The following is a 27,618-nucleotide window of genomic DNA, read 5'->3' on the forward strand; positions in this document are numbered from 1 at the left end:
CACCATAGATCTCGCCTCCGCCTACCCCAGACTGAATTGGAAGAGTCATCTAAGAACCTCACAGCTTTTATTACATTGTTTGAAACATTCAGGTATGTTAGACTACCACTTGGGCTAGCGTCTGTAGTGTCAGTCTTCCAACGCACAATGGAGAAATTGCTACGTGAGATAGAAGGTTTATGCGTGTATCAAGACAGCATCACAAAAGAAAAGAAAATGATGGACGGAGTCTTAAAATTTTACACTCGCCCCATCACAGATCTGGGTTTAATCCATTGTTATTTTGCTTGCCACGTCACCCCATTTCAGACACAGCCGTATGCAAATCAGTCTTGACCCTGCTCCCTATGGGAGCAGTCTAGCCTGAACTTTCAAGCCAGGTCCTCCCTGGACAGGATTCAAGCATCCTGGGACCGGTTTCAGGGTATCACCCTTCATCAGCCAGGCTATGGCTGGTTCCAAACTGGGGTGGCATGGTGAGCAAAAGAACGATGGATTACACCCAGATCTGTGACAGGGGGTGAGCGGTTGAAATGTTTCAGCACTCCGTCAATCATCCTTTTGTGTTGTGTGTATCGAGACAACATACATGTCTTTTGGGAAGAATGAAATTGAACATAATGATAGGGTAAGGAAAGTGCTCAGCAAACCAGATGAAAATACCCTCACTATCAAAATAGAGAAATGCAGACTTAGGAGCAATACTACTGACTATCTTCGTCAGATGATAACAGTTTATGGGTTAGTTCCTAAGGGAGACTTAGTGAATGCCATTTAAAACATGGTTTCTCCTGTGACCAAAGAGGAACTCAAGGGATTCTTGGGAATGTTATAATAAATGTATTAAGAATTTTGCAGAAATCAGTTCAAACATGGGACATTTGTTAAAGAAAGGGGTTGAGTTTGTATGGAGTTTAGAATGTGAAAGGGAATTTATGTAACTAAAAAACAAACTATCAACAGCCCCCAAACTTAAAAACTTTGACCCAAAAAACAGCTGGACAGGACAAGTAGATTTGTGAAGTAACATGTCCTATCGTCAAATACATATTTAATTTAAATCCACAGCTCTAAAAGGAATTGATGCGGTTTCTCGCAGAATCACAAAATGGGTTGAGAGTTTTGATGTGAAATATATACCCGAAGCAGAAAATATTTTGGCTGATACGCTGTTCAGATTGGTGCCAGACATGAGTAATTGTCCAAAGAAAGACTCTACAGATTCATATGAAGCTGAGTGGGTCTGTGAGATTGATTATGAAATAATATCTGCACAGAGATGGCTAGAAGACATTAAGGCAGACAAGGTGTTGAATGTAGTTATGAGTGCAGAGACTTCTGGTGGGTTAGGGACCATTTGGCAACAGAGGCAGGCCTATTGTTTAGAGGCACTAGGCTAGTTCAAGTGAGTAAATTAAGAGGAGAACTGTTAGATCTAGCCCACAAATGTCACACAAAAAAAATAAGGAGAGGTTGCATTCCTCATACTGGAGGCTGAGATTGGACATCCAAACAGAGAGATTAGTAAGAGAATTCCTAAAGTGCAATCCATTCTTATTAAGAATCGTCCTTCTGGTCCGTGACCCTAGATATTCTAGGACCCATTCATGGTGGCAATTCTCAGGATTATGTCATTGTAGTGATGGATGTATATTCCAGGTGGCCAGAAATATGTTTTACCAGAGGCATACAGACTAAAGTTGTCATCAAGTTTTTAAAAGAAGTGATCTCAAAGGAGGGAATTCCAGAAACTTTACTAACAGATTATGTGGTACAATTGGTGTCTAGAGAGATGGAGGGGTTCTTAGATGGTTGTGGTGTAAAGCATGAGAAGTGTGCTCTCTATCACCCCGAAACGAGTGGGATGGTAGAGAGGTTTAATCGAGTGTTGAAGCAAACAATTTTTCTAGCAAATAGCAATCATTTTTGCTGCATGGAAGAAGTGTCAAATACAATAAGTGCATATACATTCACAACTCACTCAGTCACAAGGGAACCACCATTTGCTTGGTTTTGTGGAAGTCAACCCAATGCAATTTTAGAACCAGCTTGGGTGAATAGGTTTTTGAGGAACTGAGGAAAGGAAATAATCTCTGAAGATTGGAATCTCAGGGAAGAAGAAAACAAAGGCTAATAAGGAGCACTTCGACAGGAGAAATACAGGCAAGAAGACTGAGGTCAAAGTAGGTGCCTGGGTCATGATAAGAAAACCTGGATGGAAAACTGAGTGCGGCAAATGGTCAAAACCCATGAGGGTATTAAATGTTTTCACTAATGCAATCAAAACAGAAAACCAAAGTGTGTAGAATTTAAACCGAGTGGTGATTTATAAAGGAAAAGAAAGTTAATGTAATGTAAATGCTGATCAGAAGGAAGGTGTGAGTGACTAAGCATACACTCAAGTAGAGTGATGATGTTGCAAGTGAGCATACACTCAAGCAAAGTTCTAGTAGAAAAGTCAAACTCCGTCATACTTAAAAGATGTTGTTGTAAAATAGATGTTTCTATTGTACAAGAGTTGTTTTCCCTATTTGTAGATAGCTGACAAACCTTTTGGGGTTTATTTGTAAACTGGTAATAGTTGTCATGTGTCATACTTTTTGTTGTATGTGAGGGAGGTGTGTGGAAACTACCCAGTGTAGAGATTGCATTATATCATAGTTAATAGAACTAAGGTATGATGAAGTTCTGCTTAGACAGTGGAATGTAAAGAGAGTCCTGGATCGGTGCTGAGAAGAATGGCTGATATGTTTCTCTCTCTGCTATCATTTATGACTTTCTGAATAAACCGCTTCTTCTTTACGTCTCATGAGCTTTGCTAAATAAGGACTCAACACTATCACTTACATCCACTTCATTCAATTTTTGTTTAACTTTACTCATTTCACAGGCTGAAACAAGATGTCCCTTTTTCTTACAATATGAGCAAAACCCTTTAAGTGGAGGAAAGTTCTGGTCATTGGCAAAATAACCTTCTTTATCACACCTGAAATACTTCTTTGTTGTCTTTGTCCGTTTGTCTGTCTCCCATGCAAATGTTTGATCTTTCTTTTTCCTTTCTTCCTTGACAGCATGTACCTCCTGGTTAGTATCCCTCGTCTCCTCATCAGTAGCCCTCTTCATTACCTCTACACATTTCAAGGAATGTTAAATTTTCTTGGCCTCATCTATAGTAGGTTCATCTCACAACCAAAGTTCATCATGCACCTTCTCAATGTTACATCCCTAATCTTTTCATCAAGAAGGTAACCAAATGTACATGAGGATGCTAAACGTCTAAACTAAGTAACAGTTTTCTATAAACTCTCCCTCATTCTGCCACCTATTCCCAAAGTAATACCTTTCAAGAATTGTGCTTATTTTTGGTCAAATTTACTTATACATGTCTCATAGTATTGAGATCAACTGCTTCACTGTCTTGAACATCAGGAAGATTATCAAATACTTCCGGTCCTTCTGCTCCAAAACGGTGAAGCAGAAGTGCTGTTCTTCTTTCCGCACTCAACTACGTACCACAGACCCTGGAGTGCCTCTTAAACACTTTTTTCCATTTTTCCCACTTTACAGGTAGATCACAAGGACTTGCCAAAAAACCTGGAGGTGCTGTGACATTTTGCATGTTGCTGATAATAGTAAAACAAAATGTAAAATGAAAGAATAAAACTACATAAAATAACAGAGCTCAGACCAGCGGGTCTTTTTGTGTGTTTGTGTCTAAACGCAGATTATTTAAACAAGCTTCGAAGAATGTGTCTGTCGTCGGTTAGATAATAATAATAAACAGGCTGACAGGCTTCAACGAGGTATGAGTCGTTGTTGTCAACCATGAACTAATCTGGTTGTCACGTTTAAGGCGTGCCTGTCTCCGAGTAAGAAATTATCAGACAGACAGCCTTCCAGACTTTAAAGCAGCTGTCAATAGTTGAAGAAGTGTCTGTTAACGAGTTGAGATTAAGAGGAGTGTCTGTTGCCACGCCAAAGGTAAACAGTTGGATGAAGGTGTGCCTATCAACGGGCAAAGGTGTTAAGCGGAAGTTGCACTGCAGTTAAAGTGGATGTCAAATATCCCAAACATGCAAAATGACCACCAAAGATAAACAGGCTGTTAAAGATATGCCTGTCATCAAGTACAGGAATTAAGGGGACATTGTATTGCAGTTAAGGGAAATAGTAAATATCCCAAACGTTCAATAAGGCCGCCAAGGCGTCCACCACGGTGTGCTCTTCTGTCTGCCTTCTTTCTAAAGGCAACTGGGCTCCAGACAGTAGGGTGCAGAGGCACGCATAACCCATTCCTCTTGGTCGAGGGGGGATGTGGGATGAAGCTCGGAGCAATCACCAGCTATACAGCAGTCCAAATGACATCACAAGCTCCTGCGGCCATAGGACAGTAAGAAGTGAAGGCCTGAGCTTTCATGTGGCAATTTTTAAAATCCAAACAACGCCTAAAACAGTACCCCAGGGTACCGTTAGGTACTGCTTTCCCTCAAGTGCGTTGCACAATCTACACTATACGGGGAGCATAGAATGAATAAAAGTAAAAGTATATACCACTGCTGCTTGTATTTGTAGCAGGAAACTCCAATGAAAGAATATTCTGTAATAACGGCGATGTTGAGATGTTTCTTCTAATAGTAAACCTCTCCTCTTTGGCAGTTGTTTTCGCTCGTTGCCAGTGCTGAATCTTTTTTAAGCAAAGACGTTGTAATGAAGAAGCGGTTTATTCAGGAAGTCGTAAATTATAGCGGAGAAAAAGAAACATCTCAGCCATCCTCCTCAGCACCAGTCCAGGACTCTCTCGACATTCCACATTCTAAGCAAAACTTCACCATGTCTTAGTTCTCTTAACTATGACACAATGCAATCTCTACACTGGGTAGTTTCCACAGTTTAGTAATTCTATAGGTCCCACAGTGTGGAGCACTTTTTATAGTGACTTCCAGCTCCTCCACCACCCTTTGCCAACCACTGCTGGAACCACCACTGAGGTGGATGGTCTATGACATGAATGCAGTTCTTAGTGAAATTTTCTAGTAATTGTAGACATTGTATAGACATATTCAGAATGAGCTTAATCCACTACCATTGGATCAAGTAGTGAGTCTCTGCGACCACCTGCCATCAATCCTTAGAAAATACTTTGTAAGCAAAAGAGCATGTGCTTTAAATGCAGCTCACCAATTTATAAAAGATACAAATAACAATTTGGCAATATTTTTTATTCTAGGTATGAGCTCGATATTAGCAAATTCATTACGTAAACATGTACTGAAGAGCACTGGAGTACCGCTAAAAACAGCAAAGGTCTGCTGGATGAATTTGTAGAGTTTATTTTTTATTATCAATCACATCTATAAATAGGTTATTTATTAAAAAGACGATAAAAACATTTGGAGGTGACATTCAATTATTCAAAAGATTTGTTAGATGGACAAGGAAGAAATGATATACCAAGACATTTTATAAACAGATCATAACATTCAGCTCATAAACCAGTTATCAATGACAATTCAGAAAAGTCGTGAATGCAAGGGCAGCAGAGGAATGAACTATGAAGGAATTTGAACAAAAGTACAAGCTCACAGTCCGCCAACGAGTTAAATTCTCTACCTAATGTTCTTCCTGTGCTTTCACATACATCACTTTTAGACGCCGTAGTAGTCTAATGAAGAATTATTTTCACTAAAGATTACAACTCTATTGAATTACTTATGTTAACAAGCCAAAAGCAAAACTTTCTACAAACATGTGAATGCATCTTACTTGTACATTAGAGAGAGTGCACTGATTTCCACTTGGCCGACCCACTCCTGTATTCCAAAACAAATGGAAAGAGAAAAAGAGTTCTTAATTTGTGATTTTTTTTCCACACGCAGACATTTTCCACATGCAGGCAGTTTGCAAGATTTTCCATAAAACAATCACACATTACTTAGCCATTAACTATCCTTCTCCCAGATGGTTTTAGTATCTTTTCAAAAGGTCTTTGGACAAGGAATGCAAATGAGTTCTTGCTTTGATGGATATCATCTCTAGTTTAGCTCTTCAAACCAACAATCACTTTAAGGATGAAATATTTTATTTTATATGTGCAACACCTGAAATGAAACGTATTGTATTCCTGCTTGGGACATGAAGTGCATTAAGTTGTCAAAGCAGCAGCGAGCCAACAAATAATCATGTGGAAAAACATCTAAGAGCATACAAAAAGAATATCAAGGCAGAGCTACACACGAGACAAAAGTCAAAGGTCTACATTGATGCTTCTAGAGTACTCAGTTGTATATGATGCTATTTGTAAGGAAATGCCTCCTTGGCATGGTTGCCCCCTGACTTTTTGCCTTTGCTGATGCTATGTTTACAATTGAAAGTGTGCTGAGGCCTGCTAACCAGGCCCCAGCACCAGTGTTCTTTCCCTAACCTGTACTTTTGTATCCACAATTGGCAGACCCTGGCATCCAGATAAGTCCCTTGTAACTGGTACTTCTAGTACCAAGGGCCCTGATGCCAAGGAAGGTCTCTAAGGGCTGCAGCATGTCTTATGCCACCCTGGAGACCTCTCACTCAGCACAGACACACTGCTTGCCAGCTTGTGTGTGCTAGTGAGGACAAAACGAGTAAGTCGACATGGCACTCCCCTCAGGGTGCCATGCCAGCCTCTCACTGCCTATGCAAGTATAGGTCAGTCACCCTTCTAGCAGGCCTTACAGCCCTAAGGCAGGGTGCACTATACCATAGGTGAGGGTACCAGTGCATGAGCATGGTACCCCTACAGTGTCTAAACAAAACCTTAGACATTGTAAGTGCAGGGTAGCCATAAGAGTATATGGTCTGGGAGTTTGTCAAACACGAACTCCACAGCACCATAATGGCTACACTGAAAACTGGGAAGTTTGGTATCAAACTTCTCAGCACAATACATGCACACTGATGCCAGTGTACATTTTATTGCAAAATACACCCCAGAGGGCACCTTAGAGGTGCCCCCTGAAACTTAACCGACTGTCTGTGTAGGCTGACTAGTTCCAGCAGCCTGCCACACTAGAGACATGTTGCTGGCCCCATGGGGAGAGTGCCTTTGTCACTCTGAGGCCAGTAACAAAGCCTGCACTGGGTGGAGATGCTAACACCTCCCCCAGGCAGGAGCTGTGACACCTGGCGGTGAGCCTCAAAGGCTCACCCCTTTGTCACAGCCCAGCAGGGCACTCCAGCTTAGTGGAGTTGCCCGCCCCCTCCGGCCACGGCCCCCACTTTTGGCGGCAAGGCTGGAGGGAACAAAGAAAGCAACAAGGAGGAGTCACTGGCCAGTCAGGACAGCCCCTAAGGTGTCCTGAGCTGAGGTGACTAACTTTTAGAAATCCTCCATCTTGCAGATGGAGGATTCCCCCAATAGGGTTAGGATTGTGACCCCCTCCCCTTGGGAGGAGGCACAAAGAGGGTGTACCCACCCTCAGGGCTAGTAGCCATTGGCTACTAACCCCCCAGACCTAAACACGCCCTTAAATTTAGTATTTAAGGGCTACCCTGAACCCTAGAAAATTAGATTCCTGCAACTACAAGAAGAAAGACGGCCCAGCTGAAAACCCCTGCAGAGGAAGACCAGAAGACAACAACTGCCTTGGCTCCAGAAACTCACCGGCCTGTCTCCTGCCTTCCAAAGAACTCTGCTCCAGCGACGCCTTCCAAAGGGACCAGCGACCTCTGACTCCTCTGAGGACTGCCCTGCTTCGACGACGACAAGAAACTCCCGAGGACAGCGGACCTGCTCCAAAAAGACTGCAACTTTGTTTCAAGAAGCAGCTTTAAAGAACCCTGCAACTCCCCGCAAGAAGCGTGAGACTTGCAACACTGCACCCGGCGACCCCGACTCGGCTGGTGGAGAACCAACACCTCAGGGAGGACCCCCGGACTACTCTACGACTGAGTACCAAAACCTGTCCCCCCTGAGCCCCCACAGCGCCGCCTGCAGAGGGAATCCCGAGGCTTCCCCTGACCGCGACTCTCTGAAACCTAAGTCCCGACGCCTGGAAAAGACCCTGCACCCGCAGCCCCCAGGACCTGAAGGACCGGACTTTCACTGCAGAAGTGACCCCCAGGAGTCCCTCTCCCTTGCCCAAGTGGAGGTTTCCCCGAGGAAGCCCCCCCTTGCCTGCCTGCAGCACTGAAGAGATCCCTTGATCTCTCATTGACTAACATTGCGAACCCGACGCTTGTTCTTACACTGCACCCGGCCGCCCCCGCGCCGCTGAGGGTGAAATTTCTGTGTGGGCTTGTGTCCCCCCTGGTGCCCTACAAAACCCCCCTGGTCTGCCCTCCGAAGACGCGGGTACTTACCTGCTGGCAGACTGGAACCGGGGCACCCCCTTCTCTCCATTATAGCCTATGCGTTTTGGGCACCACTTTGAACTCTGCACCTGACCGGCCCTGAGCTGCTGGTGTGGTAACTTTGGGGTTGCTCTGAACCCCCAACGGTGGGCTACCTTGGACCAAGAACTGAACCCTGTAAGTGTCTTACTTACCTGGTAAAACTAACAAAAACTTACCTCCCCCAGGAACTGTGAAAATTGCACTAAGTGTCCACTTTTAAAATAGCGATTTGTGAATAACCTGAAAAGTATACATACAATTGAAATGATTCAAAGTTCCTAATGTACTTACCTGCAATACCTTTCAAACAAGATATTACATGTTAAATTTGAACCTGTGGTTCTTAAAAATAAACTAAGAAAATATATTTTTCTATACAAAACCTATTGGCTGGATTTGTCTCTGAGTGTGTGTACCTCATTTATTGTCTATGTGTATGTACAACAAATGCTTAACACTACTCCTTGGATAAGCCTACTGCTCGACCACACTACCACAAAATAGAGCATTAGTATTATCTATTTTTACCACTATTTTACCTCTAAGGGGAACCCTTGGACTCTGTGCATGCTATTCCTTACTTTGAAATAGCACATACAGAGCCAACTTCCTACACTATTCATCAAAAACTTTGTCTTGGCTGGCTAGTTACATATTGTTGCATATGCTGCTATGCTGGATACGGTCTGTTAATGTTTCACTTTCTTTTCACTTGACAGCCACAAACTGCAGCTTTTTTACTCAGTGATATCAACTATCACATGCAGTATCTAATAAGGCTCTGCAATTTTACCTGGTTTCATCAATGTATATGGGTACACAAAATGGATGCATATCACACCAGATATTACATGTCACAGAGTATGTAACAGATCTACCTGAAACTGAAAGAAGTTCCAAAGAATGGCATAAAGTTGCAAAGCTATCCATCACAATTAGCTTTGCCCAAAGAGTCAAACGTTAGACATCATGCTAGTGGCCCTGCTAATCCCTGAAGTGTTACTTTCACTTTGCTAGTCTTTATGAGTGCACCAGACAATGCCAGTTCGGAAGGTTCACAATACCGGTGTTATCGCTGACAAACATTTCAACTTCAGATGCTTGCTAACAAGTGTGCCTTCTGCCGCAAATATTTCCTCGTACTCGCCAAATAGTTTACCTTGGCTTTCACATGGTCTTATCTCTTCTAAACAGCATCATGTGGCTCCTTCAGATATCACTAGACAAGCTTCAAAGGATTCAAACTTATAATGTGTGACTCCATTGTGCTGTAAGACACACTGACCACATCAAAAATGCCCTCAAATCCTTTCACTGGCTCCATATTAAAGAGAGATCTCCCTTTGAGAATCTGTGTACTGTCCAGAAGTCGATCCTTGGGCACCATAGAGCATATGTAGCTATTCTAGCTCTACCAAAGAGCTTGGTAAATCTGCTGATGTTCCCATCAAATAAAATGAAGTTGGAAAAGACTACATAAAATCAGAAGCACCTTGAAAAAAATATCTCTTCCACTCTCTTTTAGTTTTAAATTCTTCCAACCTACTCCAGACCCAAATACAGGCCGCCAATAAAGCATTCATATGTGTTTAAGACAAGCAAAGATATTCTGATGAACTGTTTTTCACATTTGGAGATATTTATGATGTTTCTTCTATGAAGAGTTGTCAGAACATTATCACTTGTTGACACTTTTGTTGCCTACCTCAAACACTCTGACATGCCCTCTGTGCTTTTTGTACTTTATAAAAACTCTGAATGAACAGATTACATCTCTACACTATGAGGAGGGCTTTATCTGTTTGCCTGGTAAAAACCTAGATTCCAGTTACAGGCCTGAGGCCTTTTTCCTCCCGGATGTGTTCCTAGACAGAATACATAAAACAAAAAAGCAGGATTGGTCCCTTTAATGGGCATGGACCTCTTTTAAAAAAAAATATATCCCTTTTAAGAATACAAATGCAGGGAAGAAGGGATTTTGTCCCTTATAGTTCTCAATCCCTGCATTCGAAGCTAATCACAGTGGGTTGTAAATTGTAACCTGCCAAATAAGTATTCGTTAGGGACATTGGTTTGCGACTGCCTGCAAATGGGCAATTTGCAAAATGGCTTACTAATATTTAGGTTGATTTGCAAATTGCAATCTTGTTTACAAGCCAATTTACACATCCTTGGTTTGCGATGAGGCACCGTGCATTAGGCCCTTTGTGCCCAAGCAAAAAAAAAAAAAAAAAAAAAAAACACCAGTTCTTTTATATATCCTGATGAGCTTTGTTGGAAACATTAGCACGCAGGGTAGCTTCATATCTTAATTCCTTTTGGTAACCTGTTCTTTTAGTTCAGAATTCTTTGGCGAACAACACAGTGAACCCAAAGGTGGCTTTTTAGCCAGTTTTTTGTACACCCAACTCAGAATTAAACAATTCAGAAGTCTTTCTTGGCTCACTAACTCCCGGAGACAGGTCTCAAGCCAGTGTGGAATCCATTCTTTCTCACCAGAAACCAACTCATATGAGATTATTACGCGCCAGGTGCTCGTTAATGTGTTCTGAACTGTGCTTGTGAAGTTATTTTCTCAGGTACAAAAATGCTTACCTGCTTTTCAGGTCGAGCGCACAAGTGCATTCACCTGTTCCAAGTATTGTGGGCTTTTAACTATGCCCATCTCAAACCCATCACTTTCATTGCTTCCTGGGCTTGCCTTTCAAAATTCACTAGCTGTCATTGGTAAATGCTTTACGTTTGTCCTGCCTTGAAGCAGTTTTTGTCACGCCTTGCAGACTGCCCCCGTTACATGGATTATTGCACAATTGCAGATATACTTCAGCGTGGGCAAACAATTTCTGTTGTCTCTCCCCTTCGTGCTGCATGGCAGCCATGCACTCACACTGCGAACAGGCACAACAGCATGAACTCAATCGGCAGTATTGGAGCACTGGTCACATCGTTTACAGTTACCTAATCAAAGTCGTTTCTCGTGGCTCTTCCTTAAAACACTTGAAATTGGTGAATGCTTTACCTAAACAAGAAATCCTCAAAGTGAAAGCGGCTCTCCCGGCACAGAAGAAGAGCTGATACTACAATAGTCACTGCACTCGGGAAAACTCGACTCATAATGCTTTGGGGGGCATTAGTTTTACAAAACATTTTTGCTCATAACTCATCCTGAGGTGGTCCTAGAACAATGGGACCACCACCAAAACATTCACAACAATGTGCTCTTTCTGTCATATTTGACTCCCCGCACTAGGTTAGTGGGGGTCTCAAAATAATAACCCTTCCCACCATTCAGTGTCTAAGTTCTCTCATGGTTGGAACTTCTGTTTTACTGCTGGGAGTTGGTTGTGTTTTAAGGGCCTTGTCTGTAATGAACGAGTTACTTACCTTCGGTAACGACTTTTCTGGTGGATACATTAGCTACCTGTGGATTCCTCACCTAATGAATACTCCCATGGCGCCAGCATTCGATGGAAATCTTCTTCCTAGTCTCTGCACGTCGACGAGGACGTCACTCTAGCCCACGCGACGCCGTCTGACGTCATACAGGCAATAAGAGGTCCTCGACGACGTGCCGACGTCAGTACCAACATTTTTTACGTGCATGAGAACAACCACGCAATGAAAGAGCAAGGCAACATCCCATAACCTTGTAAAATACACAATATTGCAATGAATAGCTGTAAATTTAATATAACGAACAAATATATGCAAATCATGTATGTACACAAAGATATATACATATATATATATATATATACAGATAATATACACACGTACCCATATATACAACGTCTATTGCAACCTTGAAGGCCAAGAGGAGCGCACTCAAGGATTACTTGGTAAGACCAGAAAGGCAACGGGGAGGCGGGTGGGACCGTGAGGAATCCACAGGTAGCTAATGTATCCACCAGAAAAGTCGTTACCGAAGGTAAGTAACTCGTTCTTCTGATGGATACAACTACCTGTGGATTCCTCACCTAATGAATAGAGTCCCAAAGCAGTACCACGCCCGGTGGCGGGTGCCTAAATGGTCAAACCAAGAAATCCTGCAGCACTGACCGTGCAAAATGGCCGTCCCTTCTGACCTCAGAGTCCAAACAGTAATGTTTCGCAAAAGTGTGAAGGGACGACCAAGTTGCGGCCTTGCAGATGTCAACCACAGGAACACCCCTGGCCAAGGCCAAAGTGGCCGACTTAGCTCTGGTGGAATGAGCTCTAATGCCCTCAGGAGGGACCTTCTTTGCCAAAGAGTAACAGATTTTAATGCAAAGAACCACCCACCTGGAGAGTGTTCTCTTGTGGACTGCCTTTCCTCTCCTCTTGCCCACGTACCTGATGAACAGCTGATCCTCCAGCCTGAAATCCTTTGTTCTATCAATAAAGAAGCTCAACGCCCTCTTTGGGTCCAGACGGTGCAGTCTTTCTTCCTCTTTAGAAGGATGAGGCGGAGGATAGAACGTGGACAAAGTAATTGTCTGAGCCAAATGGAAGGGTGAAACAACCTTCGGGAGGAAAGCAGCCTTGGTCCTCAACACCACCTTATCCCCATAAAAAGTTGTATAAGGGGGCTTTACTGATAAGGCCTGCAACTCACTCACTCTCCTTGCAGATGTTATCACTACCAGGAAAACTGTTTTTATAACCAAATACCTTAAGGGGCAAGAATGCATAGGCTCAAAAGGGGACCCCATAAGGAAAGTCAGGACCAAGGACAAATCCCATTGCGGCATAACGAATGGTTTTGGAGGATATTTATTTAGAAGACCTTTCAAGAATCTGATAACAATAGGGGATTTAAATAACGATGGTTGGTCTGGAAGACAAATGAAGGCTGACAAGGCCGACAAATAACCCTTAATGGTAGCCACTGCACAACCTTTCTGCGCTAGAGAGAGAGAGCAAAAGACAAAACGTCCGATAGATGAGCATGTAAGGGATCAATCTGCCTCTCTCCACACCACGCAACAAATTTAGACCACCTATTAGCGTAGATAGATTTAGTGGAGTGTCGCCTGGCCGCTAATATAACATCCACTACATCAGGCGGGAGAGAGAAGGAACTCAGGTTGCCCCGTTCAATCTCCAGGCATGTAGGTGCAGACTCTGGAGGTTGGGGTGTAAAACCTGCCCCTGCGACTGCGAGAGGAGGTCTGCCCTGAAAGGGAGACGGAGCGGAGGGCACATTGAGAGTTGGAGAAGGTCGGAGTACCACACCCTCCTTGGCCAATCCGGAGCTATTAAGATGACTAGCGCCCGGTCTTGGCGAATCTTCCTCAATACTCGAGGAATCAAGGGTATGGGAGGAAATGCGTAAAGCAACTGGCCGCACCAGGTTATTTGAAACGCGTCCCCTAACGCTCCCTGCATCGGATACTGGAGGCTGCAGAATAACGGACAATGCGCGTTCTCCCGAGTGGCAAACAGATCTATCCGAGGAAACCCCCACATCTGGAAGATTAAACGGACTTGATCTGGATGGAGACGCCACTCGTGGTCGGCCGAGAATTGGCGACTGAGACTGTCCGCACGTACATTCAAGACCCCGGCCAGATGATTTGCTACCAAGCAAATCTGATGGTCCTTTGCCCAAGACCATAGTCGAAGAGCTTCTCTGCAGAGAAGGTACGACCCTACTCCTCCCTGTTTGTTTATGTACCACATCGTGGTAGTATTGTCCGTCAGGACCTGTACCGACTGACCACGAAGGGAAGGGAGGAAGGCCTTGAGAGCCAGACGTACAGCCCGTAACTCTAACAGATTGATATGAAACATCTGCTCCTCTGGAGACCAAAGGCCTTTGATCTCCAGATCCCCCAGATGAGCTCCCCACCCTAGAGTGGAAGCATCCGTTATGACCGTGGCCACTGGTGGCGACTGCGCGAATGGCTTTCCTTATGAAAGATTGTTGCTCGCAATCCACCACTTCAAGTCCACAGCAGCATCTCTGGAGATCTTGACAGCACCTTCTAGATCTCCTTTGTGTTGAGACCACTGCCTTCGGAGGCACCACTGAAGAGCCCTCATGTGCCAGCGAGCATGCGTGACCAACAGAATGCAGGAGGCAAACAGACCGAGCAGACGAAGAACCTTGAGGACTGGAACTACCGCTCCATTTCGAAACATTGGAACCAATTCCTGAATATCTTGAATCCGCTGAGGCGGAGGAAAGGCTCGACTCAATGTTGTATCCAGTACTGCCCCTATGAACAGGAGGCGCTGAGAGGGCTCCAGGTGAGATTTGTGCTCGTTCACCGAAAAACCCAGGTCGAACAACAACTGAGTCGTTGACTGCAGATGATGCGACACAAGCTCCGGCGACTTGGCTTTGATCAACCAGTCGTCCAAGTAAGGGAATACTGCTATCCCCTTCCTTCTGAGCTCTGCCGCAACCACCGACATCACCTTCGTGAAGACTCGAGGTGCTGAAGTAAGACCAAACGGAAGGACCGCAAACTGCGATCCCACCATAAACCGGAGATACTTCCTGTGTGACTTGAGTATCGGGATATGAAAGTAAGCATCCTGCAAGTCGACAGACACCATCCAATCTTCCTTGTTCAACGCCCAAAGCACCTGAGCTAGGGTCAGCATCTTGAACTTTTCCTGTTTGAGGAACCAATTCAAGATCCTCAGGTCCAGGATTGGTCTCAACCGACCATCCTTCTTGGGAATCAGGAAATACCTTGAGTAACAACCTCGACCCCTTTCTTGCTCTGGGACCAACTCTACCGCGCCCTTTGAAAGGAGGACTTGTACCTCCTGTTCTAGCAACAGGAGGTGTTCTTCTGAACAATAAGATGGGCGGGGCGGGATGAGGGGCGGGAACTCCCGAAAGGGAAGGGTGTAGCCTTTTCCCACAATACTGAGAACCCAAGTGTCCGTTGTAATAGTCTTCCACTTGCGGAGAAAATGCTGTAATCTTCCCCCTACAGGAGAGGAGTGAGTGGGAAATGGTGGAAGCCTAAGGCTGCTTTCCCTGCTGCACCCCTCCAGAGGACGAGGAAGAGGCAGAGTGCTGCTGAGAGGCTCCTCTGGTGCGGGCCCTCCCTCTCCCTCTAAAAGATCTATAGGGATGGGAAGAGGCAGGTTGCTGGAATCTCCCCCGAAAGGAAGAGGAGGAAGAGCCACGCCCAAATCCCCGAAACCTCCTGAAAATCCTGGAAGAGGCAGAGGAAGAAGGAGCTTGGAGTCCTAGCGATTTGGCTGTGGCCCTGCTCTCCTTAAAACGTTCCAAGGCCGAATCTGCCTTGGCGCCAAACAGCTTGTCCCCATCAAAAGGGAGATCCAATAGGGTTGACTGCACATCTGCAGAAAACCCCGAATTACGGAGCCAGGCCTGTCTCCTTGCCACCACAGTCGTGCCCATTGCTCTGGCCACCGAGTCGGTCGTATCCAGCCCAGCCTGAATAATCTGGGTCGCAGCAGCCTGAGCATCTGAAACAACATCCAAAAGACCCTGGGGAAGCTCCGTAAATGATGAGGAAATGTCCTCCATAAGAGCATGAACATATCTCCCCAGGATACAAGTTGCGTTGGTGGCCTTCAACGCCAGACTGCAGGACGAAAAGATTTTCTTGGACTGCGCATCCAGTTTCTTCGAGTCTCTGTCCCCAGGCACCGTCGGGAAAGAACCAGGCGCTGATTTGGATGAACAGGAGGCCTGCACCACCAAGCTCTCCGGTGTAGGGTGCCTAGAAAGAAAGCCAGGGTCAGTTGGTGCAGCTCGATACCTCCTGGCTACGGCTCTATGAACCGCTGGGGAAGATACTGGTCTCTTCCACACCTCTAGCACCGGATCCAGCAAAGCGTCATTAAAGGGCAATAGAGGCTCTGCCGCAGCTGAGGCCGGATGAAGCACCTCTGTCAGAAGGTTCTGTTTTGTCTCTGCCACCGGCAAAGGCAGGTCCAGAAAACTAGCTGCCTTCCGTACCACTGCGTGAAAGGAAGCAGCCTCCTCCGTGTATTCCCCTGGAGACGAAAGATCCCACTCAGGGGAAGTGTCCAGCCCACTGGCTGTATCTAGACCATGCAGTCCATCAACCGAGTCCTCTAGTTCTCCTTCTTCCAGGACTCGTTGGTACTCCTGCTCCTCTAATAAACGGAGAGCACGTCTCCTCGAATGAAGCCTCTGCTCGATACGCGGAGTCGACAATGCCTCCGCCGAAGCCGAAGATCGGCGCCGATCTTCAGAAGCCACCAACGCCGTGTCCGGCGCCACAGGTAACTTCGGCGCCAATGAAAGAGCACTCGGAGTGGATGGACCCACCGGAGTCACAGGACGAAATCCCGACGTCGACGGGATGGAAATCTCCGGGGCCAATCCCTCCGAAGCCACCGGAGCGGCCACCGGCGCCGACACCGGCGCCGAGCCCACGTTCCCAAAAGGGAGAAAGGGCATAAAGGGTGCCGGCCGTAGAGGCGCAGGATCACCCAATGAAAAGGCCAAAGGGCCAGCCGGAGCACCCCCTGGAGCCATCTGTTGGAAGATGGTATACATCGCATTTAGGAATGCGGTACTATCGGCTCCAGGGGTGGGAAAAGCCGGATACTGGGGTGCCTGTATCGAAGGCGACCCCGACGCCGGCCTCGACGTCTGCGACGCCGGGGACAACACCAGAGGCTGCACCACTTCAATCACCGACGCCTGTCCAGGTGAAGTCGGTGACGCCGGAGAGGGCAACGGCGTCGATGGATGCGGCGTGACCGTGGGACTGACCTCCCAAGTCCTCTGGCGCCGATCCGAAGACCTGGAACGAGTCTCCTTGCTCGAATGGCGCCGTGATTCTCTACGGCGCCGGGAGTCTCGATGACGCCGGGAGTCTCGATGACGCCGATGCCTTGGCGAAGAAGACTTCTTATGATGTTTTTCTTTCTTCGACTTCGCCATAAACAACTTCGCCTCACGTTCCTTGAGGGCCTTTGGATTCATGTGCTGACATGAATCGCAAGTCGAGACGTCGTGGTCGGAGCTTAAACACCAAAGACAGTCGGAGTGAGGATCCGTAACTGACATCTTGCCCCCACACTCACGACAAGGCTTAAAACCCGACTTTCTCTGCGACATTATTACTGCAGCGAAGGACTACGCAGCAAAAAATACACTGTAACCACGAAAGTAACAGTTGCTCCCTCGAAGATAACCGTTTCGAATGCACGGAAAAAAGGGAACGGACGTCGGCACGTCGTCGAGGACCTCTTATTGCCTGTATGACGTCAGACGGCGTCGCGTGGGCTAGAGTGACGTCCTCGTCGACGTGCAGAGACTAGGAAGAAGATTTCCGTCGAATGCTGGCGCCATGGGAGTATTCATTAGGTGAGGAATCCACAGGTAGTTGTATCCATCAGAAATCATTGTTATAGGCCTGTTACCCCTGAATATATGTAATGCACTGTATTATCTAGGGGTTCCACTGTGTTATTTATTGCTATTTTTGTGTGGTTATGCACTAGGTCTAACTATAGTTACATGGCCATGTTTCTTACAAATGCTATTTTCATTGTAATGTCCTCTAGAGGCTGTTTGAAGCATTACAGTCATATCAACATATTAAAATATTCGTGGCACAGAAACTTGTCCCATAATGCTTTGCAGGGAATTACTTTTACAACACATTTTTAATCATAACCCAGCCTGTGGTGGTCCTAGGACAATGGGACCACCTTCAAAACATTGAACACAATGTGCTTTTTCTATCTAAATTATCTCGGGGTCCCCACACTATGTTAGTGGGGACCTCCAAAATAATCTCCACCACCATTATAGTCTTAAGCTTTCTCATGGCTGGAACTTTTGTTTTACAGCTGAGAAAAGTTATGTTTCATGGGCCTTGTTGTAATATCATTTCAATAGTCCTGCTAGCCTTAAAAATGTGAAATGCACAATGTCCTTTAGGGATTAACCCCTGCGCTGCCAGGCCTTTTCCCCTCCTGTGCAGAGCCTTTTTTTGGCTATTTGGGGCAGTTCGTGCTTAGGCCCTCATAACTTTTTCTCTACATAAGCTACCCAAGCCAAATTTCCGTCCTTTTTTTTCCAACATCTGAGGGATTCTAGAGGTACCCCGACTTTCTGGGTTCCCCTGAAGGAGACCAAGAAATTAGCCAAAATACAGCGAACATTTCGGTTTTTTAATAATAAAAAAAAAATGGGGAAAAAGGGCTGCAGAAGGCTTGTGTTTTTTTCCCTGAAAATGGCATCAACAAAGGGTTTGCGGTGCTAAAATCACCATCTTTCCAGCTTTCAGGAACGGGCAGACTTGAATCACAAAACCCCATTTTGCAACACAATTTTGGCATTTTACTGGGACATATCCCATTTTTACAATTTTTTGTGCTTTCAGCCTCCTTCCAGTTAGTGACAGAAATGGGTGTGAAACCAATGCTGGATCCCAGACACCTAAACATTTCTGAAAAGAAGACAAAATTCTGAATTCAGCAAGGGGTCATTTGTGTAGATCCTACAAGGGTTCCTACAGAAAATAACAGCTGAAATAAAGAAATATTGAAACTGAGGTAAAAAAACAGCCATTTTTCTCCATGTGTTACTCTGTAACTTTTTCCTGCAATGTCAGACTTTCAAAAGCAATATACCGTTACGTCTGCTGGACTCTTCTGGTTGCGGGGATATATAGGGCTTGTAGGTTCATCAAGAACTCTAGGTACCCAGAGCCAATAAAGGACTTGCACCTTGCAACGGGTTTTCATTGTATACCGGGCACACAGCAATTAATTTGGTGAAATATAAAACATGAGTGATTCCTGGTGTCCAGTGGTTTCTGCCCCCCTTGGGGCAGATTGGCGTAGCAAAAATCGGCCAATCTATGGCCTAAATACAAGTCGTTCCCCATCTGTAAAAAAAAAAAAAAAAAATAAATAAATAAATAAAAAAAACATCCCTGGTGCCTAGTGGTTTCTGCCCCCCTTGGGGGCAGATTGTCCTCATAAAAATAGGCCAATCTGCCCCCAAAGGGGGCAGAAATGGCCTAAATATAATTTGCCCCCCGGGGGAGCGACGCTTGCCTAAGGGGTCGCTCCCCTTGCGTGAAATTCGTGTTAAAAAAAAACTCCCTGGCGTCTCGTGGTTTCTGCCCCCCTTGGGGGCAGATTGGCCACATAAAAATAGGCCAATCTGCCCCCAAGGGGGGCAGAAATGGCCTAAATATAATTTGCCCCCTAGGGGAGCGACCCTTGCCTAAAAAAACAAAAAAAGAAATCCCTGGCGCCTAGAGGTTTCTGTGTCCTCCCCCACCCACCCCACCTGGGGGCAGATCGGCCTAATAATAGGCCGATCTGTCCCCAGGGAGGGGGGGGCAGAAAAGGCCTTGAAAGGAAATGCCCCCCTGGGGAGCAACCCTTACCCAAGGGGTTGCTCCCCTCATGCCAATTTCCGTTTAATAAATAAATCCCTGATGTCTAGTGGGCATTTCAAAAGCTGGATCGCTTTACGATCCGGCTTTTGAAATGCTCTGAGAGACTTCAAAGGGAAGGAAATGAATTTCCTTCCCTTTGAAGCCTTTCAGGGCCCCCATCACATGATCGGAAGAGAAATGCAAAAGCATTTCTCTTCCGATCGCGCTGGAAGCTCGAGGGGTCCTCTGTGAGGTCAGAGCGCAATCGCGCGCTGACGTCACAGGGGGGGGGGGGGGGGGGGAATCTCAGGGGTGGAAGGGGAAGGGCTTCCCCTTCCATCCGTGCCTTTGGGGGGTGGGGGGGGAGACCACAGAGGGAGCGCTAGGGCTCCCTCTGAGCTCTTTGCCCAGGACGTAACCGTTACGTCCGCAGCACAGAACTGGTTAAATATATTGTTACACTGCATTACTTTCTCCCATTCTTTTTTGTGTGGTTATGCTCTCAAAGGGCTGACTGTATGGTTACAGGACCATGCTTTTCCAAATGCTATTTTTAATGTAGTACCCTCTGGGTGCTGTTCTGAGCATTGCAGTCAACATAGTATAATATTTGTGCCACAAAAACTCACCCCATAATGCTTTGCAGGGCATTACTTTTACAAAATATGTTTGCTCATAACTTAGCGTGCGGTGGCCCTGGGACAATGGGACCACCTTCAAAACGCTCTGTCTACATCATCTCTGGGTCCTCACACTACATTGGGGGGACCCCAAAATAAAACCTCCTCACACCATTCTGTGTCTTTTAAGCTTTCTCATTGCTACAACTTTTGTTTAACATCTGGGATAAGTTCTGTTTTAAAGGCCTTGTTTGTAATATCATTGCAGTAGGTCTGCTAGTCCTAAAAATGCCCTCTAGAGGCTAAGTATATGGTTACACTGCATTACTTTCTCCTGTTTTTTTTCACAGGGTTATCCACTGTAGGGGCTAACAATATGGTTACCTGACCATGTTTCTTACAAATAATATTTTTCTATGGTGCCCTCTAGGGGCTGTTTTGAGCATTACAGTCTAATGCCAAAAGATTATTTCTGATAAAGGTTTATATGATAATTGAATGTTTTAATAAGCTCTCTTTATTACAATTATGACCATAATTCAGGCCAACTTAACATCCCTATTACATTATGCCTGTTTGAACACTCTAGATATGTTTGGGTGACCCTTCCAGTTTAATTCTCCTCTGCAGCTGTCTTGTGTCTTTTTTGGGGAATTGTGTTAGCCAGCCAGCAACTATGATGGTGGGGTGGTGAAAGTGGTATTCTACTGGAATTAGCATGGCAGATTTAAATTAAAATGCTAAATGGCAGCATTTTCATTTTTTGCTGCAGAAGGAAAAAGAGGGTAAAGGGAAATGCTTTAGTTATATGCAGGGCCACTGGAATTACGTGACAGGAAAAAAAAAATTATGAGGCAGGATTGACCAATTTAAGTGGCAAGAAAAGTCTAGTTTTGAATGTTCAATGCCAATAGCTCTAACTAAAGCAAATGTGAGCCCTATTGCATTGCAAATGCTTAATATTGCTAGCTGTGTTCTTACCCTCTGTGAAACATCCCTTACTTTTCAAAAACATTTGTCATGATGTTCTGCAAAATAAGACTCAGTAGTGTCACTCTAGTGACAGCTTTTGACAGAGGGGACTCTAGTGAATTCACGGGTAAGGAAAGGTTACTTCCTTATAACGCTAGTTCTTACTAGTTCTTAATCATGAACATTTTCTTCAACTTCATAACAGTACGATATACTCATGCATATGCCAAATTTTGAAAAACAAATATTCAAATTATACATGTTAAATTTTTTAAATAATGTGAAAGCCACATACCAGAGAAAGCAAGGTTGTCTGTCTTTTTAAATTTATCAAATTACACCAAATTGGGCAGACAAAGGGAATCTGAAAACCATCACGGCTAAAATAAAAATGTAAGTGAAAAATTAAGAAAGGAATGGTGCGCTCAACTTTAAGTTTGATTAAGTGGCAAATAACTGTCATTTAGGCTGGAGGTGATGAAGAGAGCCCACTAGGATCAACAACAAACTGTGCATTAACTATAGAATCAAGACGATTACCAAAATGTGGATTAGAACTCTGACGACAGATCAGTATTCAGAGCATAATTAAACAGGTTCCGATGGAAAGCTTCAGTCACAGAGTACCTACTTTTGGAATAAGAGTCTGTGTAGTAACTCTTGACAAATCTATGAAGGGAACTCCAGATAGGGTGCAGCGACATTGGGGGGGGGGAGGGGGGTGGGGGGAGCAAGGGTATAGTGGACAAAGCTTGAGATTTACAAGATAATGAACCATTAGGCCCTGAGGTAGCAGACAAGGATACCAGCAATTTTCTACCTTACAATATCCTGTTAAGAGGAAGCAAAGCCAGTGCAACCAATTCTACAGAGTTGTTGATAATTACAGGATTCTTAGTTTTTTCCAAGTACTACCATAATTTTCTTCGAACATTTAAAATAAGGAGTATTACTTTATTATTGAGAATGTCAGAAATCACTCTGACTTAGAAAGAAAGACAAGTTCTCAGTGATACCTTAAATTGATTTAACACCGTGTAAGGCTTCTTGGCGCATTGATCCTGCGGCTCATTCTGACCATTTGTTCTGAAGTAATAGGTACTAAGATTTCAACTTTCAGCTCAATTATTGGAGATGTTTGAAAACCCATTTAAACAGGACCTCATTAAGCTGGCACCGTATTCACCTCCTAAAATGGGCAGGGTCTTCAAAATTGTATGAAAATGCTTTTTGACCTTTTTCAGTAAATCTATAATCACTGACCTGAAAACAGGCATCTGAGAAGGCCAACATCAGATTCAGAATTAGCACCAAAAGCACTTTTTTTTTACAGCATTGGCAAATCTGTAGGGTCACAGGTTTGCTGAGACACCACATGCAGACCTTCTTTCAAATGGAGGAGTAGAATGTTCTTGTGGAAGAACATTTTGCTTTCTTTCCAACTGTTCATGCCATTGTCCTGAAGCAATTTGCTACTTAACCCTGTAAGCATCTGTTCGTTCCATGTAGTGCTGTAGATTCACATGCTCTGCACACTCCTGCCTTCTAGTGTTGGGTCCGGATATGTGCAAGTTATTTTTCTTCAAAGAAGCTTGTGCATGGGCATCGACTCCTTTGTTAGATTGTTTTCCCGCAGTCGGGTGAGAATGGAGTGTTAATAAATGTTAGTAAAGAGATGTCCATGCATATGAGATTATAAGAGTAGTACTGCAATGGCAACAGGTGTCCGGGGAGGAGGGTGAATGCATGTGAATCTACAGCACTATATGCCAAGAACAGATGCTGACAGGGTAAGTAACATAATTTATTCGATGGCACGTGGGGATGCAGACACACATTCTCTGCACAGTCTATGAAGCAGTGCCCTCCAGAAAATGGTGGCTAACCTGTGGGTGTTGCAGTTGTTTGAAAAAATGTAGGTAGCACTGCCTGTCCTATACTTTGCTTGTTGGCGTGCTAATACATCCACACAGTGATGGTTAGTAAAGGCGTGTGGAGTTGGCCGTCCAGCTGCATTATACATTTCAGCTATTAGTATATTGCCCAGAAAAGCCATAGATGCTTCTATCTCACGGGTTGAGTGTGTTCTTAGAGGTGTGGGCAAAGTTATTTTAGCTTTCATGTAACAGGTTTGAATGCATTTAATTATCTATCTTGACATGCCTGATTTAGATATGGCCTTCCCTGTGTGAGTGGGCAAAAAAGCAACAAAGAGTTGTTTGGTTTTCTAAAAATTTTTACTTCTGTCAATATAGTACATTAAGGCTCTTTTACATCTAGTGTGTGAGGGGCCCTTTCTGAAACTGAAGTGAGTTGTGGATAGAAAACTGGTAATTCAACTGAATGGTTTAGATGGAAAGTGGAAACTACTTTTAGAGAAATGTTGGGTTAGTTCGAAGGACTACCGTATCTCTGTGTATTTGAAACAAAGGTTCTTCCAAGGTTAGTGCCTGGGGCTCACTGACACCTTTTAGTGAAGTGATTGCTATTTAAAGGTCTACTTTCCATGAGAGAAATTGAAGAGGGCAGCTATGCAGGGGTTCAAATGGTGGATCCATAAGTATAGTAAGTACAATGTTGAGATTCCAAGCAGCCCCAGGGGGTACTCTGGGTGGAATCATTCATTTAAGGCCTTCCATGAATGCTTAGATAACTGGTACTTTAAATAGAGATAAATGTCTGTTTTGGAGGTAGGCAGCTAGTGCAGCTACATGAAGACGTACTGATATGTATGCTAAGCCACACGTTTGTGACTGAAGTAAATAGCAGACAATATTTTGAACAGTTACATTGAAGGGTTTAATGTGTTTGTCACAGGGCAAAAAAATATATTTTCCATTTAGCGACTTAACATGATCTGGTTGTGGGTTTACGTGCCTCCTTGAGAATGTTCATACATTCTGGAGGGAGATTCAAGTGTCCGAATTCTATGACTTTAGGAGTCAAATTGCAAGACTGAGTTCCTTTGGATTTGCCGGACTTCTCCATGGTTTTGAGTGAAAAGGTCCAGGTTGGGAGGAAGGTTCTCATGACAGACTACAGAAAGTTTGAGTAGTCTGTGAACCATGGTTGTGGAGCCCAAGTGGGAGCTATTAGAATGAGGGTGAGAGACGTTTGCCTGAGCGTCCGGACCACATACAGAAGAAGAGAGAGAGGTGGAAAAGCATAGGCAAATATCCCTGACCAGTTAATCCGCAAAGCACTGCCCTTGGATTGCAGGTGAGGGAGCCTGGAGGCGAAGTTCGGGCATTTTGCATCGTCAGCGGGTGCAAACAGGTCTGTGTGTGGAAATCCCCACCTGTAGAAGCATGGAAGGAGGACTCGTGGGTTGAGCTCCCATTTGTGGACTTGTTGCTGCAGCCTGCTGAGGAGGTCGGCAAAGTCACTGGCCGTCCCTGGTATTTTTTCCACTAACAGGTCAATGTTGTTGTGTATTGTCCAATGCCAAATCTCCCGAGATAGGCATGGTAACTATACAGAGAGTGTCCCCCCTGTTTTGGTAAATAGGCTGTTGTGCTTTCTGTCCTAAGACAACTTTAACTTTCAGATGTGTTAAAAAAGCTTTCCGTGCCAGGTGAACTGTTTGAAGCTCCAAACAGTTTTTTATTTTTTTCAATCTTTTTATTGAACAATGAAACAGCCATTGTACAATGTAACATGCAACAATAAAAGACCCATTATTTATCGACAACTCAGAGACAGATTTCAACAGGTGTCAAATATCAAAGATATAGCATTTCAATCAAGCATCCCCCAGGTGACGTAGTTTGGTGTAGCCAGATCGGTGTCCCTCCACCTGCCTGTACAGTGTCTGAGAGAGGGTCACTCCTTACTCCTGTAGGCCCCCCACCCTCCCCAGATTTTCTCCCACTTCCCTGGGCAACACCTGGAAGCTCCAAATAGTTGATGAAATCAATTGACATTTGGTGTTCCAGAACCAGTGAACTCTGAGATTCTGTGAGTGTGCTCCCCATCCTAAGAGTGATGCATCCGCTGTGAAAGTGATCTGGGGAACAAGGTCTAGAAACTGCTGCCATTTCAATAGGTTTTGTGTGTTCCACCACTGCGGAAAATGATGTGTGCGGTTGTCTACCAACACTAGATCTAGTAATTGACCCTGTGACTGTGACCATGGACTTGCCAGACACTCCTGCAGCAGTCGCATATGCAGTCTGGTATGTGGCACTATTGCAATACAAGATGCCATCATGCCTAAAAATGTCTCTGAATTGTTCTGACTGTTGTGTTAGTTGGGATGAAACTGTTGAATGAGCATTGTGATGCTGTCGATCCTGGCTGATTTGGAGTAGACTAATCCTAGCTGAGCGTTCAGAATAGTCCCTAGGTACTGTTGAACCTGTGAAGGTTAAAGGTGAGATTTTTTTAATGTTGATTGTAAACCCCAGTTGGTGCATAAGTTGCTAAGTGGATTAAGTATGTTGCAGACACAAATGACTCGTACCGGCTTTGACAAGCCAGCCACCCAGATATAGGAAGACATGAATATTCTGTCTGCATAGATGTGCTGCTACCACTGCTAGACATTTTTTGAACACAAAGGGAGAGGTAGAGACTCCGAATAGGAGCACTTTGAACTGGTAATATGTGTTTCCACTATTACAAACCTGAGGTATTTGCAATGTGCTGGACGTATTGGAATGTGAAAATAAGCGTCCTTTAAGAATAGTGCAGGCATAAAATCTGTTGTATCAGGGGAATTACATCCTGTAAAGTTACCATATGAAAGTGTTCGGATAGTATGTTAGATTTAGTGGCCTAAGGTCTAAAATAGGACAAAGTGAACCATCTTTTTGGGGAATGAGGAAGTATAGTGAGTACACTCCTGAGCCTTGCTGTTGAAGAGGGACAGGCACTATGGCCTCTTTGAGCAACAACCCTTCAAATTGTTTCCTCTAAATGTGGATGTCTGATGTTATTGTCTATAGGAAGAGGTAGAGGTACCTGATGTTGATGGGGTGCCGAAAGTTGCCACAACGAGTGGGAGTTTGAAGTGTCCCCATAGATTTGTTTACTTCATTATCTTTGTTCATTTTTTTCTAACATTTGGTCTTCTTGTGCACCAAAATAATTGTTCCTGATCAAAAGGGGCATTTAAAAGTGCTTGTGACACTTCTGGTGTAAAACCAGATATGTGCAACCAGGCATGTCTATGTAATAGAATGCTAGTATTAATGCCTCAAGTCACTCTGTCCGCTGCATCAAGGGCACATCTAATGGAGTTGTTAGAAATTGATTTTCCCTTCTGGACAATTTGTTGTCCTTTCTTCTTATATTCTTCAGGAAGATGATGAAGGAGTTCTTCCATTTCATCCCAATGGGCTCTGTTGTATCTTGCTAAGAGGCCCTTGAGTATTGGCTATGTGCCAGTGATTAGCTGCTTGGACCGCAACCCTTTTACCAGAAGTGTCAAATCAACTAAGATTCTTTATCAGGTGGAGGGGCATCTGGCATTGTTTGGGAGTTTGCCCTTTACCATGCATTTGAAACTACAAAATAATCTGGAGGCTGTTGACCCTTAATGTATTTAGGGTCTGAGGGTGCAGTTTTATATTTTTAGTCTACCCTTGATGTTATTACACGTGCACATACTGGATCTTTAAAGAGCTCTTCTACATGAAGTGTCATCCGTTTTAACACAGGCAAGTACTAACATGCCCTTGTGGTAGAAGACAATGTTTCGAAAAGAAAGTCATCCTCAATAGTATCTTTATACAATGGGACTTGGTGGTATGCAGCTGCCCTAGCTATAAGTTCCTGGAATGGTGTTGCATCATCCGGGGGTAAGGGCTTAGCTGGGTAGAGATCCAGGTCATTATCTCCAGTGAGGTCTATATCATAAGTGTCCCATGGACTTGTACGTTATCTGTACCTCCCTGATCATCTATGAATGATTGTGGAAAGCTTAAAGGCGTATCATCAAGTGATGTGGTGAATGAGGTGTTGTTGGTGACGAAGAAATAGGAGGTGGTGGAGAAATAGGCAAGGATGGATGTAAAGGACTAGTGGGATTGTCCTTTTTATTTTTCTCTTTAGGAGGTACTGGCAGTACCATGGACTCCTCAAAAGTAAGCTGGCTCTTTGATGTGAAAGGCATTGACTGCACTGACTTTGCCATAAAACGTCCAGTAGAAGGCTGGATGTGTATTTTCTTTTTTTCGGATCAATCCTCTATGCCATAGTGTCTAGGATCGGTTACAGTGTAGAGTCTGACGTTTTTTGTACCGAAGTTGGTTTGTGTTTCGGTGCCAAGATGGTCAGAACCAAAGCAAGATTGCTTGAATTACTCGGAGCCG

At 44.5% G+C, this 27,618-nt stretch overlaps 1 protein-coding gene across 2 annotated transcripts in view; it reads right to left on the reverse strand.

The window, feature by feature from the left end:
• The window catches only part of OTUD4 (OTU deubiquitinase 4), a 449,310-nt gene that overhangs the window by 358,104 nt on the left and 63,588 nt on the right, over window positions 1-27,618 (reverse strand). For both annotated transcript variants that reach the window (XM_069242606.1, XM_069242605.1), the window contains exon 4: window positions 5,764-5,810. In XM_069242606.1, the coding sequence (XP_069098707.1) occupies window positions 5,764-5,810 (47 nt within the window). The remainder of the gene's footprint in view (window positions 1-5,763; window positions 5,811-27,618) is intronic.

The sequence above is a fragment of the Pleurodeles waltl genome, chromosome 1_2, assembly GCF_031143425.1.
Source record: "Pleurodeles waltl isolate 20211129_DDA chromosome 1_2, aPleWal1.hap1.20221129, whole genome shotgun sequence".
NCBI lineage: Eukaryota > Metazoa > Chordata > Amphibia > Caudata > Salamandridae > Pleurodeles > Pleurodeles waltl.